Genomic DNA, 17,333 nt, shown 5'->3' on the forward strand with positions numbered 1-17,333 from the left:
TTAGATATTTGCATACCAAATAAAGTGGACACTGAGTGTATATAGGATGCTGGTTCATCTAAATTTATGGTCAGTTTATGGCCTTCCCCACCCCCACCACAGCTATGAACAATTTGAAGACAAAAGTATTGAAAATCAGGAGTAATTTCATTCACTCATTCTTGTTGGAGGGTTTTATCCCCTGGAATTTTCCGACTGCAAATGTAAATTGCCTCACATCAGTCCAAGACTGAATTTTGGTTAGGTCTTCCTGTGCCTGAGAACAGAGAGCTTCATTATGTAGTCGTGACTGTAACTGTGGATTAGGGAATATCATCATCCCTGACCTTTATCAATGGAGCAACAACAGGTGGTTTAGTCTAGGACACTGCTCTGAGGAAATTTCAAAGTATTATCCTAAAGTTAAGGCAACTGGCCTCCAGACATCACAGCCAACATTTTTGTGCAAGATATGACTCTATCTGGTGGAAAGCTTCCCCCTCGTTTTATATTTACTGTGACATTATAAAGGTTTCTTACAACCACATCCTGCAACCCACCACAAGTTTAGGATCTGGTTTGTCATGAAACCAACATGATAGGGAACATGTTCAAATCTACAAGGGCATCATATTGTTTTGTATCAGCTTGCCTGTTCACTTCAGACAACTTTTGTATATAAAACACAAATTTTAATAAAGGCATAGACAAAGGAGATTGTAGATGCTGGAATCTGGAGCAAGAAACAAACTGCTGGAGTAAGAAATTAAAATAAAGCAATTATCACTCATTTATTTCTGTATAAATGGAAAGGAAACATAAAATGATCAGTAAACCTGAGCTAATTTTATGTTATTTTAAAGTTCATACAGTCAATATTGTAAATTTCATGCAATTCTGTTTTTGCAACAAATCTGTCCCACTCTTTACCCAGTATTATATTCAAATATTATTCTTTCATCACCCATTTGTAAATACTTTTTACATTTCAATCCCTCTGCCTATTAATATAAGCATATATTTGAATTAACAATTGGTTCCATTCAAGTACCTATGAACAAATAATATTGCAAATCAGAACACAAATAATGACTTTGAATGGTAAAAGGACAGTCAGAGTTAATGAAGGAACTGCTGCTAAGAACCCAACAGACACCTGTAGGAAGTAACATCCATAAAGTGAGAAGGAGCTGTTGTTGAGGGAACCGAAGCACAGAACAGGAATCATCAGTGAGGCATCCAAAAAACATGAGGCAGTTTGGTTGAAAACTCATGTTTGTAACATATTAGGACACTAATCAAACTACAAATCTTGCTTTGTCACTTTCAATAAAGTCTTGATTATTGGTGGGCATGAAGGGAAGGAGTCATTGGCCAAGAGCTATCAGAGGGTGCCAACCAACTTCTCCGAATGCTGGAAGTTCTCTGAAGATCAGGCAGCACCTTATCACTGACTGAAAGTGTTGGCTGTTTCCTTTTCCATAGATCCTGCATGAGCTGCTGAACATTTACAGTTTTTCCTGCCTTTATTTCATATTTCCAGCCAATGCTATTTTCCTCTTGCTTTCCAAAAGCAGCTTTTGTGATAAAGGTTCAGAGACAAGCTATGAACGTAGAAAATTGTCAATAACAAATCTGAACAGTCACCTTACCCAAAGAAGGACATTTGTTGAGAATTTTGGTTTGAGAATATTACGTTCAGAATCAAGTAGAAAAGACATAGTAAGTCACAGTAAGGTAAAATTATGTCTTTGGAATAAAGAAATAGATACAGTAAGAATGGAGAGATTCATTGGGATGATCTAGCCAATTAATTGATTTAATGGTGGTACAATATTCCCTGTTTGAAAGGACATTTGAAAATTATCTCACACTAGAATAGTTAATCATCTGTGAAATTCTTTGAGAATGTTAAAAAAGCATAAACAAGGAGTTCGTAAATAACTTAACTGAAGGTGTGAAATAAGATATCAGATAAAGGTGCACCTTAACATTCTCACTGCTTCACTAAGCAGAGTTGATGAACTGGAAAGTTAACTTGCTAGAGCCAAAAGTCTTACAGGTTTAATTAATTAGAATCAACAGGTCAATGGTCATCCGGTTATATGTGGCAAGATACAACGTGTCTATTCTAGGACATTACCAATAGAATAAAGGTGTCATTAGTAGGTAGAAGTGTTGCTTGTTATTACAAGAGGAATAGATTAAGACAGCAAAATACCCAAGCAAAGGAACTTGGTCATAAAACCACGTGCAGAATAAAGCACTTGTGTGAACTTTCATGAACAACTTATTCCACACTGTTCTGAATCCGATCAGATCGGTACCAATAATTAGAATTCTGCACATTTGGTGGTGGAAAACTGGTAACTGGTTTGTTATTTTCTCATATAACAGGTGTAAGGCCTTTGCTTCTATGTTATTTAAGCTGATCATTCTATATACAATCATATTATGGTGTACGAAGGAAATGAAAACAGAATGCAGAATATAGTGTTACAGAGAAAGTGCAGTGCAGGTAGACACAAAGGGCCATGACAAGGTAAATTGAGATATCAAGAGTTCATCATTCAAGAAGTTCATTCAAAATTCTTATAACAGTAGGATAGAGTCTATATTGAGCCGAGTAATGCATGTTCTCACGGTTTAGTATCTTCCACCCAATGGAAGGGGGAAGAAGATAGAATGTCTAGGGTGGTGATTGTATTAGCTGATTTGCTGAGGCAGTGAGATGTGTGCTAGAAGGGAGACTAGCTTTTGTGATATACTGAGCTGCTTTTACAATTCTCTGCAATTTCTTATAGTTTTGGGTCCAGCAGTTGCCGTACTATGGATAGGTTGCTTTCTATGGTGCATCTGTAAAAAGTGGTGACAATCATTGAGGACACGCCAAAGTTCCTTGGCAATCAATAATCTAACTGTGGCAGATTAATGTGGCCAGAATGGTTTGGACTTGGATTGGAATCCTGATGTCTTGTTTCACTGGAGAACAGAAGGTATCAGACAGAAATGGTATCAATCTTGGAAGTAGGATTTAATTTCCACAAGAACTGCAGCCGCATGAAAACCGAAGATCACAAAGACTCCAGGTCTAGGTCACTCGAAGAATGAAGGAAAGGCATAAGCCTTATTGAGACTGATCACCACCGGAGTCATTTACCATGCAAGTTGTGAATGGTTACAAGTTCCTGAGTGTACCTTTCACTTGTGGTGTAGCTCTAATACCTACGTGAATTTAGTACAATAGTTCCCTCTAAAAACTAACAGAAAATATTATTGTCCACACTAGGAAATAAAGAAATGTTTTAAACCATAGAATTCAAGTCCTCTCTAAAATTATTGACAGATTGTGCTCCCTCTCCAAGCTTGACACATTTATATATTTTTCCTTTGATAATTTTGGTATCTCTAGTTCTCCTTTTCCCGATTCTTTAGTTCCTTCTTCATTTTCCTTTATTTCCCTTTCCTTGTCCTTCATTTCCCTTTCCTTTTCCATTGTTACCCATTCCTCTTCCTTTTCCTTGGAATCCTTTGGATTCTGAAAGATAAAATCACCATATTTATCTGCATGTTCCTTGTATCAATTAGCACTGTTGCTTTTGTCATGCTGAGTTAATGCTAATACATTTACAGAGAAACAAAACAAGGCATCAGGGACTATCTTAACCCAGTGATGGCATTCAGCAACTGGACAGTGGGTTTAGAGGAGTTCACTGAATCAAACTGATTTTACATGTTAGAGCTGAAGTGGGGGTTGATGGGGCGGGCGGTGTAGTTTAATACCTGAGCCACAGCTGCATAAAATCAACATCAAGATAAGGCGGAAAATATTTTTGGTTTGAAAGGGGACATATGCTGCAGTAGAGAAAAGTAGATTATTACTTCCCGAAAAGTCAGCATAAAAGTATTGTTTAGTGAAAAATTAAATCCACTAGATTGTGAATATTGGGAATGTTTTATGAGATTTTTGTATGATAAAATATGATGGAATATCTTTAGATTTCTGAGAAAAATTGTGAGAAAATATCAGTGTCCAAAACTTTGAAATATTTGGGTTGTTTTTCTATTTCACTGGGTGTTAACTCTGGCATTTGTTAGATGTCATTGATTTTAAAACAATGATTACCCATTCTCCCAGATTAGCCCTCAAATGATAATTATGAAAATGAATGCTTATGAGCTATTTTCAGCCTTTTTATGCACAATGCTAATCAATTTAATGAATTTTCCCCTGGAAGTGGATTCTGATACCTACTTGAACAGCGAGGTTGTTTACGATTCCATTGTTTGTTCTTCATGCAGTCTATCGTATCGCTTCCCTCCATAGTGAAACCACTCTGACAAGTATATTTCACTGAAGAATTGCATATAGAGAAAGAGGCCGCAGACACCGTGGGGATTTTGCCACAACTGAGTTCTGTAAGGGACATTAATCAGGCAAATACAAGTGTGGAATTAGTTTAACAATTGAAGAAGATTTGTGGAAGTGACAGCCCCGATGCTGAGGCTACAGAGGCTACTAGGCTACAGACAAGTAAAAGAAAAGGGAAAAACAGACAAATATGAAATGATTCACACTGGTAGAATATGTGGAATAGGAAAATAGCTTAAGTTCTACAGGGTGCTTAGCAGCTTAGCAATTACCACAAGTAAAAAAGATTTCCTCTGTCATGCAAACAAAGGAACTCAGTATCTCTTTTTGATCTTTGAAACTAACAAGACAAACTGCTAGGATATCAATATGCCTGTAATCCATGTTAGCAAGTCTATCTATTTGCATTCTGCAGATAATTCATCTATGGCTCTAGCAGAAGAGGAAAATCTTTATGAAATTAGGTTCATAAGAAATGTGAGAAAGGAGCAGGAGTAAGACAAAGAACTCTTGAGCCTGCTCTGATGTTTAGTAAAACCATAGCTGATCTGATCTTGACTCAACTTTTTTCATGCCTGATCTTTTAATCCAAAGTTCAAAGTAAATTTAATATCAAAGTATGTACATGTCACCACATACAATTCTGAGAAACATTTTTTATGGGGCATACTCAATACATCTATAGAATAACAACCATAACAATTAATGCAAGACCACCAACTTGGGTGTAAAACTAGAGTGCAAAAGACAACAAACTGCAAAAATATAAAAATGAAAGAATAAATAAATAAGCAATAAATATTAAGAACATGATCTGAAGAGTCATGAACCTGAGTCCATGGGTTGTGGATGGGGCAGGTGAAGTTGAGTGAAGTTATCCATTTTAAATCAACAGCCTAATGTTGAGGGCCAGTAACTGTTCCTGAAACTGGTGTTGTAGATCCTGAAGCTCCTGTTCCTTTTTCCTGATAGCAGCAGTAAGAAGAGAGCATATCCTGGGTGGTAGAGGTCCCTGATAATGGAACTTGCTTTCCTGCCACACTATTTCATGTAGATGTGTTCATAAATGGGGAGGGCTTTGCCCCTGATGGACTGGACCATATCTATTACTTTTTGTAGGATTTTCCATTCAAGGGCATTCATGTTTCCACATTAGACTGTGATTCAGCCAGTCAATACACTCTCCATTATACATCTATAGAAGTTTGTCATAAAAACATAGAAAACCTACAGCACAATACAGGCCCTTCGGCCCACAAAGCTGTGACGAACAAGTCCCTAACTTAGAACTAGCTAGGCTTTACCCATAGCCCTCTATTTTTCTAAGCTCCATGTAGCCATCCAGGAGTCTCTGAAAAGACCCTATCGTTTCCGCCTCCACCGCCGCAGCCGGCAGCTCATTCCACGCATTCAGCACTCTCTACGTAAAAAACTTACCCCTGATATCTCCTCTGTACCTGCTTCCAAGCACCTTAAAACCATGCCCTCTCATGCTAGCAATTTCAGCCCCGGGGAAAAGCCTCTGACTATCCACACAATCAGTGCCTCTCATTATCTTGTACCACTCTCTCAGGTCACCTCTTATCCTCAGTCACTCCAAAGACAAAAGGCTGAGTTCACTCAACCTATTCTCATAAGGCATGCTCCCCAATCCGGGCAACATCCTTGTAAATCTCCTCTGCACACTTTCTATGGTTTCCACATCCTTCCTGTAGTGAGGCAGCCAGAACTGAGCACAGTACTCCAAGTGGGGTCTGACCAGGGTCATATATAGCTGCAACATTACCTCTTGGCTCTTAAACTGAATCCCACGATTGACAAAGGCCAATGCACCGTATGCTTTCTTAACCACAGAGACAACCTGCATAGCAGCTTTGAGTATCCTATGGACTCGGACCCCAAGATCCCTCTGATCCTCCACACTGCCAAGAGTCTTACCATTAATGCTATATTCTGCTATCATATTTGACCTACCAAAATGAACCACCTCACATTTATCTGGGTTGAACTCCATCTGCCATTTTTCTCTGCTCAGTTTTGCATTCTATCAATGTCCTGTTGTAACCTCTGATAGCCCTCCACACTATCCACAACACCCCCAACCTTTGTGTCATCAGCAAATTTACTAACCTATCCCTCCACTTCCTCATCCAGGTCATTTATAAAAATCACGAAGAGTAGGGGTCCCAGAACAAATCTCTGAGGCACCCCACTGGTGATGACCTCCATGCAGTATATGACCTGTCTACAACCACTCTTTGCCTTCTGTGGGCAAGCCAGTTCTGGATCCACAAAGCATGTCCCCTTGGATCCCATGGCTCCTTACTTTCTCAATAAGCCTTGCATGGGGTACCTTAGCAAATGCCTTGCTGAAATCCTTATACACTACATCTACGGCTCTACCTTCATCAATGTGTTTAGTCACATCCTCAAAAAATTCAGTCAGGCTCATAAGGCACGACCTGCCTTTCACAAAGCCATGTTGACCATTCCTCATCATATTATGCCTCTCCAAATGTTCATAAATCCTGCCTCTCAGGATCTTCACCATCAATTTACCAACCACTGAAGTAAGACTCACTGGCCTATAGATTCCTGGGCTATCTCCACTCCCTTTCTTGAATAAGGGAACAACATACACAACCCTCCAATTCCCTGGAACCTCTCCCTTCCTCATTGATGATGCAAAGATCATCGCCAGAGGCTCAGCAATCTCCTCCCTCACTTCCCACAGTAGCCTGCGGTATATCCCGTCCAGTCCAGGTGACCTATCCAACTTGATACTTTCCAAAAGCTCCGGCATATCCTCTTCCTTAATATCTACATGCTCAAGCTTTTCAGTCCTCTGCAAGTCATCTCTACAATTGCCAAGATCCTTTTCCATAGTGAATACTGAAGCAAAGTATTCATTAAGTACCTCCACTATTTCCTCTGGTTCCATACACATTTTCCACTGTCACACTTGATACGTCCTATTCTCTCACGTCTTATCCCCTTGCTCTTCACATACTTGTAGAATGCCTTGGGGTTTTCCTTAATCCTGTCCACCAAGGCCTTAATCATGGCCCCTTCTGGCTCTCCTAATTTCACTCTTAAACTCCTTCCTGCTAGCCTTATAATCTTCTAGATTCCTATCATTACCTAGTTTTTTGAACTGTCAAGATTTTTAGATGTCATGCCGAGTCTCCAAAAACTCCTAAAGTCGAGATGCTGCCTTTCTTTCTTCATAATTGCACTTACGTGCTGGTCCCAGGACCTGTTCTCTGAAATAATAACACTTGAGGAATTTAAAGTTGCTGATCCTCTACACCTCTGACCTTCGGATGAGGACTGGCTCACGGACCTCTGGTTTTCTTCTCCTGACATTGATAATCAGCTCCTTGGTTTTGCTGACATTGAGTAGGAGGTTGTTGTCACGGCACTACTCAGCCTTATTTTCAATCTCCCTCCTATATGTTGACCATTTCTGTACTCTAGCCTTAAGTCAACACAGGATTAGATCTGCATCTCAGAAGGTATGTAACATTAGGATGACTTTTTCATCTTCAAAATGGAAAATGGGCAAATACAACCATTTGCAAATATAGCTAACAGTAGCCAGTTGATTGAAAATAACAGGTTTGATCTCTTATTCCAAAGGAAGATTGGCATTACTCTCACATAATTCTGAGAATGCCAAACATAAGGATGATCTTGCATCTGTGATACCATCATTCTTCAATTCTGGATAGAGATTCATCTAAAACAACCTTCAACAAAAATTCACCATCCATTACATGGGACATCACTTCTCCACCAACTTAAAGATGATTTCCTCATTACCTCTACCTACAAAAGAATAATGATAGCAAGAACAAGAGGACATCATCACATCTAGTTTTCCACCCGAATCAGTCACTCTTAACTTGGACATATTTCCCGGTGCTTTATGAGTTTATAGTTAAAGCCCTGGAATTTCCTGATTTCCGTGGAAACATTTTTCCAGGTGAACAGCAATATTTCAAGAAGAAAACACACAACCATATTCAACCAGGAATAGACAATAAATGCTGGTCTTGCTAGAAAATCCATTAAAATGAAATCTTCAGCTTCTAAAGCAGAGCCAACGGAAATTGTCACAACTGACATCTGTACTTGACTTTAAGATGTACCTACATCAGAGTGAGCAGTTGTTTCAGATGTTTTGGACATACTACCCATCAGCAGGGTAATTATTGTGCTGTTGGCCCCACTACATTATCCTTTTAGAATATTGTTCTGCAGTGTTCCACTTTATGAAATGTATTGTGCAATGTAACATTGCTATGTGCTGATTTGTGTGACAGTCATATTTCAATCAGCATGGATCACTGATGCAAAATGTCACAGCTATCGTCTCTGACGTAGGGTCTGTGCATCTTCATAGGCAGGCTGCAGAATGGGTTCAGCAATTATTCTAATGAAAATGCATGCTTCAGCCAATTAATGTTTCATTGTGATGGCATTTAACTCCTTTCATCTGATTGCAGTCTCGTTGAGACTTGACAAAAGCACAGTACAGTCGGTCCTCCTTATCTGCGAGGGATTGGTTCCGGGACCCCCCCCCCCCCCCGTGGATGCTCAAGTCCCTTATATAAAATAGCGTAGTATTTGCATATAACCTACACACATCCTCCCGTATACTTTAAATCATCTGTGCATTGCTTATAATACCTAATACAATGTAAATGCTGTGTAAATAGCTGTTATACTGTAATGTTTAGGGAATATTGACAAGAAAAAAACTGTACATGTTCCTCTTGCTCATAACACAAGCAGCGAACGAACGAGACGTGAGGCGGACAATGATCAAACGACGAGTAAAACTTGTAATACCTGTACAGTAGTTGTTACACTGTATTGTTTAGGGAATAAGGACGCTTTGGAGGAGGCTCAATAATACTGAAGTCAGGAACTGTGGAGTTTGAGGGCTGAGGATCTTCAAGTGTTGATTATCGAGACTTCAGAATTGCAGATGCTTTAGTTAGAAACATTGTTATAGGAAGCTGTCTCGTTTTCCTTGCATCATCAAACACATCTTGCAGTGGTTGTAGGCATGTTGTTATCCCTCGGGTGACACGGAGGCTTCGTTCCATCGAAGGATCGAACAACAAGTGCTTGAAGAGCGCTTCCGGGTTTTCCCGATTTGCGGTTGCTTGAATCCGCGCACGCGGAGCTCGTGAATAAGGAGGGCCGACTGTAATGCCTACATTCCCTGCTTTGAATTACATTCTTATCTATTCCCACTGCTGCCAGGAACATGTCCAGCATGTCCAGAGGGTTCTCAGGTGCTCCTCAAGAATAACATTTATGCCAAGCCAGAGAAGTGCGAGTTCCATAAATAGCAGGTGTCAATGTTGGGCTATATACTCACTCCTTCCAGTGTTCAAATGGACCTATGTTAAGTTCAGGCAGTCACAGAGTGTCCAACCAGTCTATGGTCAAACAGGTATGGCCCTTCATGCGGTTTGCAAACTTTTATTGCCGCTTATCAGTAACTTCATTTACATTGCGGCCACCATAGATGTACAAACCAAGAAGACCTCTGTAGGATTTAATTGGACAAGTGAAGGAACCAAGCAGTCTCAGAGCTAAAGTAATACTTCACCACAGTCCCAGTGCTGCAGCACCCAGACCCAACCTGTTCATTTGTCGTCAAGGTGTCAGCATTGGAGTATTCTCTCCCAGTGCTTTGTGGTGGATAACTGGCTGCACCCCTGTGTCTTTCTTTCCTGTCACTTGAATCCTGCCACATGTAACTATGACGTCGGGAACTGAGGACGTCTAGCTGGCAAGGAGGACCTGTAAGCATCACGACTCTGGCTGGAGGACAGAGCATCCCCTCTTGGAATGGAAAAATCACAAGAGCCTCTCCTACCTTCAGGAAGCTAAAAGACTCAACTCACATCGAGCTCGTTGGACTCTCCACCCGGTTTAATTTCACCCTCATCTATTGTCCTGGCAGCAAGAATACCAAGGCTGAAGCTCTCTCCTGACAGGTTGACGTGCCTGAGCACAATGCCAATCTTGGGCCCATCCTTTCTCACTCATTCATTGCTGATCTGGTGATTTGGGGAATAGAGGCAGAGGTGAGGGCTGCCCAACAGTTGGATCCAGGCCCAGGTGGGGGACCTCCCCACGGGTTGTTCGTCCCTGCTCCAGAGTGTTGGAATGGGAGTCATTGCTCCCATCTGGCTGGATATCCAGGAATTCAACAGACCCTGGAATTTATCAAGAAATGATTTTGGTGGCCATCTATATTCCAGGATATTCATGACTTCATCTCTGCCTGTCCCAGTTGTGCCCAGTACAAGTCATCATGCCAGCAAACTGCAGGTCTTCTAAGTCTGCTGCCTCTGCTTCACCACCTGTGGCCCCATCTCTCCGTGGATTTGATCACTGGTCTGCCCGTCTGATGGAAACACTCCCATTCTGGTGGTTGTGGACCGATTCTCCAAGACAGCTCTCCCTAAACTCTTGTCAGCTTTTGCGACTGCCACCCTCATGGTTCAACACGTGTGCGTGCAGGCTGTGCGGCTTCCCTCAGCACGTAGGGACTGACTGAGCACCACTTTTTGGAAGGCCTTCTGTTCTCATTTGGGTACCACGGCCAGCTTCTCTTCTGGCTTTCACCCTCAATCTAACGGCCTGACGGAATCAGTAGGCTGCTGCCTTGTCTCTTCCAACTCCCCATCCTGAAACTCCTAAGTGGTTTGGGCAGAGATTTTCCAAGATAATCTCCAGCTGTCCTCCAAAGGTATGACCCCTTTGAATGTTAGAAGGGATTCCAGCTACCAATCTGCCCTGACAAAGAGATTGACGTGGGAGTTCCTGCTGCTGAACAGTTGGTCTAATGCTACCAGCATATGTAGAGATAGGCCAAGACTTCTCTGCTGCGCGCTCAAAAACAACATGCCCAGCAGGCTGATCAGCTCTGCCCACAAGTAAGATCTCTCAAGCCAGGATGAAAATCTAGCTGCCATCTAGGGATCTTCCCTTAAAAGTTGAGAGCCACAAGTTGGCCCCAGACTGCGAGAGACAATTCATTGTGGGGAAGGCCATCAACAAGGTCTTCTATAGATTTCATCTACCATCATCAGTGAAGATTCACCCACTGTTTTATGTTTCTCAGCTCAAGCCATTAACTCCCTCCCCCTTGATCCAGTCACCCCCATCATGCCCCGCCTCCCTGCTTAGTAGGTGGTTCCCTGATCTATTCTGTACGTCTTTCCAGGTGCCGGGCAGGGCCCAGTATCTCATGGATTGGCAGGGATATGGCCCTAAGGAACATTCTTGGGTACCAGCCCATGACATCCTAAATAAGTCCCTCATCTGGACTTCCAGCAGGCACAGGTCTCTGGTACCTCAGGAGCTGTGAATAGGGAATGGGGCATCATCACATAGGCAGGCAGGCTGTGGAATGGGCTCAGCAATCATGCTCATGGGTATGCACGTTGCAGCCAGTTAGTATTTCATTGTGATAGTATTTAACTCCCTTCCTCTCACTCTAGTCTTGTCGAGACTTGACCAAAAGCACAGCAACATCTACATTCTTTGCTTCCCTTCATTCTCATTCTGGAAGTGAAGACTACCATTTAAATTGACACTGCAAAGGAGCAGTATTCATTTAGTATTAAGTTACTTCTTCCTAGCCACAGTGTCAGCGGTAGCTTTCAATTTAATTTAGTTAACGACCCTATTGCCTTGGGATTTATTGTTTTACCTTTAACTCTGCACAGTTCTTATTAAAAGTCAATGAACTGTTTGCTTCAGTGTCTCCCTCTGCACTCCAGCTATAACTACACACCTGTGTCACACAAGTTGCAGCAGGCGTATCTAATTTACTCTAATTTTCTTGTTTCTAATTATTTTGTGTCTTGTACTTGGGCAATAAAAGCAGAAAGATAAAGAGGCTCAGAAAGTAAATATGCTCAAATAAAACACCTGAATTGCTAAAGAAGACCAATGTTAATGGTTATCTCTTGATCTCAGCTTTTAACCCTCCCAGCTCTGCAGATTTGGTTAGTTTTATAGCCAAATGTACCGTAACTGTGGTGTTACACGAGAAGAAAAATATCTTACGTGGCCTCTCCTTCCAGTCCTTCAGGTTCACCTTTGGTATTCTGTTGCATTGTACATATCCTTCTGGAAAGCGATTGAATTGAAATGCATTTACAGGGAGCTGCTGAATCCCAGTGTTATCACAGATTATCCTGGATAAGGAGATTTTAGTAAGAGCTTGGCGCTGTTTCCGAGTAAACACTCCTTCATTTTCCCACCAGAACCTACAAATAAATAAGAAACGTTATTGTCAAGCATTCAGATGAACAAAGAAAGTATCCTGATCCACTGAGTCCAAGGAGAACAGCTGCACAGAGAGGTAGGCTGTCTCCTAGGCCACATTTTCAGAGTTATATTGAGGAGGAATATGGGGGTGCATGTGATTTTCTCTTTGCAGAATTAGTATCTCTGTCTGATGATCAAATAGACTTGCCAACCGTGTAACTACATTCCACATCTAGACAAGATTTTTCACTACAGCTACAAATCTACTGAGAATGAGAAAAATGTTCATTTTGTAAATGGAGATGTCCCATTATGCAAAAAAAGGGCAGATCAGATATGGCTAACTACCACCTAATCAACCATGAAAAAAAGAGGAGGAATGCATCATTATCAGTGGTATCATGTAGCATTTACCAGTAACCCAATTGATAATACCCAGGACCATGACTTCAGACCTCAGCTCAGCTTTGGCCCAAATATAGTCAAAAGAACAGAATTCTAAAGTTGATACAAGAGTGACTGCCTTTGATATCAAGGCAATATTTAACTAAGCGTGATATTAATGCATCCTGATAAAACCAAAGACAAGGGGAAACTACTTCAATAGCTAGAGACTTAACTCACACAAAAGAAAATGGTTGTTTTGGGAGGTCAATCATCCCAAACCCAAGACGTCACTGCAGTAGTTCTTCAGGACAGTGACTAAGGTCCAGCTGTTTTCAACTGCTTTATTAGTTACTTCCTGTCATTTAACAGGTCTGGGACGTTTGCTTGGGATTTCATAATGTTCAATTAAATATTTATCTCCTCAGCAAACGAAGCAGCCGATGCCCGAATGTGTTCAAGACCCAGGCACCATTCGGGCATGGGCTGATAACTGGCAAGTAATATTTGTACCACAGAGTTGTCAGGCTTCAACAAGAAATAGTCTAGCTACCTTTCTTTGACATACAATGTATTCAAATAACTGTCCCTTACCAAGAATGTCCCAAAACTCATCACTGAACAGAACCTCAGCTAGATTAGATGCACAAGTATTGGGGCCATAACAGCAGGTCAGAGACTGGGTACCCATGGTAAACCTGTACTCTTTGTTGGTGATTGTTATAAGGCACACACTTACCCAGATGAGTGTAGCGCCAATACCTCTTATGGACACTGACTCTATCTAAGTCAAAGCAACTAATTTTGGCACCCACTAACTAAATGAAGCATTCATTTCCTCCACTAATTGTGAACCCCATCCTCAAAGTTCAATATGATTACTTGCCCAGGATACCCCAACAACCCCAACCCCAACAACAGCTGCCAAACATGTAACCTCTTCCACTTGAAAAAACAAGAGTATTGGGTGCATGGGAACAGCTCTGTCTATCAGTTCTCCTCCAATTGACAAAAATAGAATATAGAACATCACAGCACAGTACAGGCCCTTTGGCCCTTGATGTTGTGCCAACCTTTTAACCTACTCTAAGATCAATCTAACCCTTCCCTCCTATATTTTCCTATCATCCATGTGCCTATCTAAGAGTTTCTTAAATGCCTCTCATATACCTGCTTCTAACAACACCTCTGGCAGGGCATTCCTTGCACTCTGGTAGGCACTACCTCTGTCAACCACCCTACAATTTCCTCCAATTACATTTGCCCCTTGTATTATCATTGCTCTGGGAAAAAGTCTCTGACTGTCAAGTCTGTCTATGCCTCTTATCATCTTGTACACCTCTATCATGTCATCTCACATATTCCTTCACTCCAAAGAGAAAAACTCTAGCTTGTTCAACCAATATTCATGTGACATGCCCTCTCATCCAGGCAGTATCCTGGTAAATCTCCTCTGCACCCTCTCTAAAGCTTCCACATCCTTCTTATAGTGAGGCAAGCAGAATTCAGCACAATATTCCAAGTGTGGTCTAGCCAGGGTTTTATAGAGCTGCAGCATGACCTTGCCACTCTTGAACCCAGTCCTCCGACTAATGAAGGCCAATCTTTTTAATAACCCTATTAACATGTGCAGCAAATGTGAGGGATCTATGGACATGGACCTCAAAATCTCTCTGTTCTTCCGTTCAGCTAAAATGCCTGCCATAAACATCTGGTGGATCTTTCATTGTCACTAAATCCTGAAAAATCCCTATTTAGTGGTGGTGCAAGAGTACCTTCACCAGCGGGAGTGCAGTGATTCAATGTGGTGGCACTTCATCATCTCCTCAATGGCAAAAAATAAATGACAATAAATATCCTTGCTGGCATTTGCCAGAACCCAAACTAGAGTAGGAGAAAAAATCTGTATAGGCTTGGCAATGCTTTTCCCTCCTCCTTAGGTCATAAATGATTATTTTTATTATTTAATAATTTGATTCTTTTTCTGCTGTCCTATCGTTAACCTTTAAGTTATATCTTACCTTCATTACCTCGCTTTAGAGTAAGTCATTGTAACCTCAATAGATTCAATATCACTGAATGAACCCATCAAACTCCAGGCCAGCAGTCAAGAGGTTCGGGATTTCTGAATTCAGATTTCTTGATTATGAAGGTAAAAGCAAGAATGTAATGATGACCAAAGCTTACTATTTTGGTAATATTGCCTATTACCTGTCTCCATCTCGGAGTTTCTGGAACTGCTGTCCTATCAGGCAGGCTAACAAAGGGCCGAGTCTCCCTCCTTTCACAAATGGTTCAGAGATTCCTCCTATCCAGATGTCAATGTTGTCAGGTGTCCCATACAGTTCAATGAATTTTTCAGCAAGTTCTGAATTCCTGAGCACATCAGACAGTTCAGCCTTGTTCTTGGGCTCTGAAAGATTACAGAATTTTCTCCATGCACTGTAACCTATGTAAGTCAGAGAAAGTGGCAGGTGTTAGTCAAATCTGTGGTTTGCCCCGAAGCTAAGAAAATAGAAGTTTGTGCAAAGGTTAATAGATTCTCATTGTTTTAGTTTTGGTTCACTCTAATTTGTGAAAGAGGGGTTGAAAGTGTGGGGGGCATTAACAAGGACAGCTACTTCAGTGTTTATTACACTGGTAACTCAGTGCGGAGTCTTACTTGAACAAAATTTGTGTCATGCAGAATAGATTTCTTCATTCCAATCCACTATTTTAATAGTAGATGAACTTAATGGGTACTTAGCATCAGTCATCACTGTGGAAGACACTAGCAGTGTGCCAGAAGTTTGTGAGTGTCAGTGAGTGCCATTGCTATTGCAAAGGAAAAAGTGCTAGGCAAACTCAAAGGTCTTGAGGTGGATAAGTCACCTGGACCAGATGGACTACACCCCAGAGGCTTGAGAGAGGTTGCTGAAGAGATAATGGATGCATAGGTCATGATCTTTCAAGAATCACTTGATTCTGGCTTAGTCCCGGAGGACTGGAAGATTGCAAGTGTCACTCCACTCTTTAAGAAGTGAAGCAGGCAAAAAAAAAGGAAATTATAGACCAGTTAGCCTCACCTCAGTGGTTGGGAAAGTGTTGGAGTTTATTATTAAGGATGAGGTTTCAAGTTACTCGGAGACTAATTATAAGGTAAGTCAAAGTCAGCATGGTTTCTGTCAAAGGAAATCTTGCCTGACAAATCTGTTCGAGTTCTTCGAGGAAGTAACAAGCAGGGTGGACAAAGGAGAGGCAGTGGATGTCATTTACTTGGATTTTCAGAAAGCATTTGCTAAGGTGCCAGACATGAAACTGCTTAACAAGATAAAATCCTATTGTGTTACAGGAAAGACACTGGTATGGACAGAGGAATGGCTGACAGACTGGAGACAGTGAGTGGGAATAAAGGGGGCCTTTTCTGGTTGGCTGCCAGTGACTAGTGGTGTTCTTCACTGATCAGTATTGGGACCATTACTTTTCACATTGTTTGCCAATGATGGATAATAGAGTTGGTGGCTTTGTAGCAAAGTTTGCGGATGATATGAAGGTAGGTGGAGGGGTAGGTAGTGCTGAGGAAGCAATACAATTGCAGCTGGACTTAAACAAATTGGCAGATGGGCAAAAAAGTGGCAAATGGAATAGTGTTGGGAAATGTACGATAATGCATTTTGGTAAAAGGAACAATAGTGCAGACAATTATCTAAATGGAGAGAAGGTTCAAACATCAGAGGTGCAGAGGGTCTTAGGAGTCCTTTTGCAAGACTCCCAGAAGGTTAATTTACAGGTTGAGTCCATGGTGAAGAAGGCAAATGCAATGCTGGCATTTATTTCAAGGGGATAATACTGAGACTTTGTAAGACACCAGTCAGGCTGCACTTTGGGCCCCATATCTCACAAAGGATGTTTTGTCATTGGAGAGTGTCCAGAAGAGGTTTACAAGGATGATTCCCAGAGTGAAGGGGTTAACATATGAGAAGCCTTTGGCAACTTTGGGCCTGTACTGACTGGAATTTATAAGAATGGGGGTGGGGGATCTCATTGAAACATACTGCAGGTTGAAAGGACTAGATAGGGTAGATGTGGAGAAAATGTTTCCTATGGTGGGGGTATCCAGAACTAGAGGGCAAAGCCTCAAATTTCAGGGACAACATTTTAGAATGGAGGTAAGGAGAAATATTTTTAGCCAGAGAGTAGTGAATCTGTGGAATGTTCTGCCACAGATTGTGGTGGAGGCCAAGTTTGTCAGTGTATTTAAGGCAGAGGTTAATTGTTTCCTGATCGGTCAGGGCATCAAAGGATATGGTGAGAA

The 17,333-nt window shown here is 41.4% G+C and overlaps 1 protein-coding gene across 2 annotated transcripts in view; it reads right to left on the reverse strand.

Moving 5' to 3' along the window:
• Window positions 1-745: 745 nt before the first annotated feature.
• The window catches only part of LOC140731788 (eosinophil peroxidase-like), a 49,380-nt gene continuing 32,792 nt past the window's right edge, over window positions 746-17,333 (reverse strand). For both annotated transcript variants that reach the window (XM_073053590.1, XM_073053591.1), the window contains exons 12-15: window positions 15,251-15,488; window positions 12,452-12,654; window positions 4,235-4,396; window positions 746-3,517 (exon numbers count right to left, since the gene is read on the reverse strand). In XM_073053590.1, coding sequence (XP_072909691.1) covers window positions 3,423-3,517; window positions 4,235-4,396; window positions 12,452-12,654; window positions 15,251-15,488 — 698 coding nt within the window. In that variant the 3' untranslated portion in view covers window positions 746-3,422. The remainder of the gene's footprint in view (window positions 3,518-4,234; window positions 4,397-12,451; window positions 12,655-15,250; window positions 15,489-17,333) is intronic.

This window comes from Hemitrygon akajei, chromosome 8 (genome assembly GCF_048418815.1).
Source record: "Hemitrygon akajei chromosome 8, sHemAka1.3, whole genome shotgun sequence".
In the NCBI taxonomy this organism is placed as follows: domain Eukaryota; kingdom Metazoa; phylum Chordata; class Chondrichthyes; order Myliobatiformes; family Dasyatidae; genus Hemitrygon; species Hemitrygon akajei.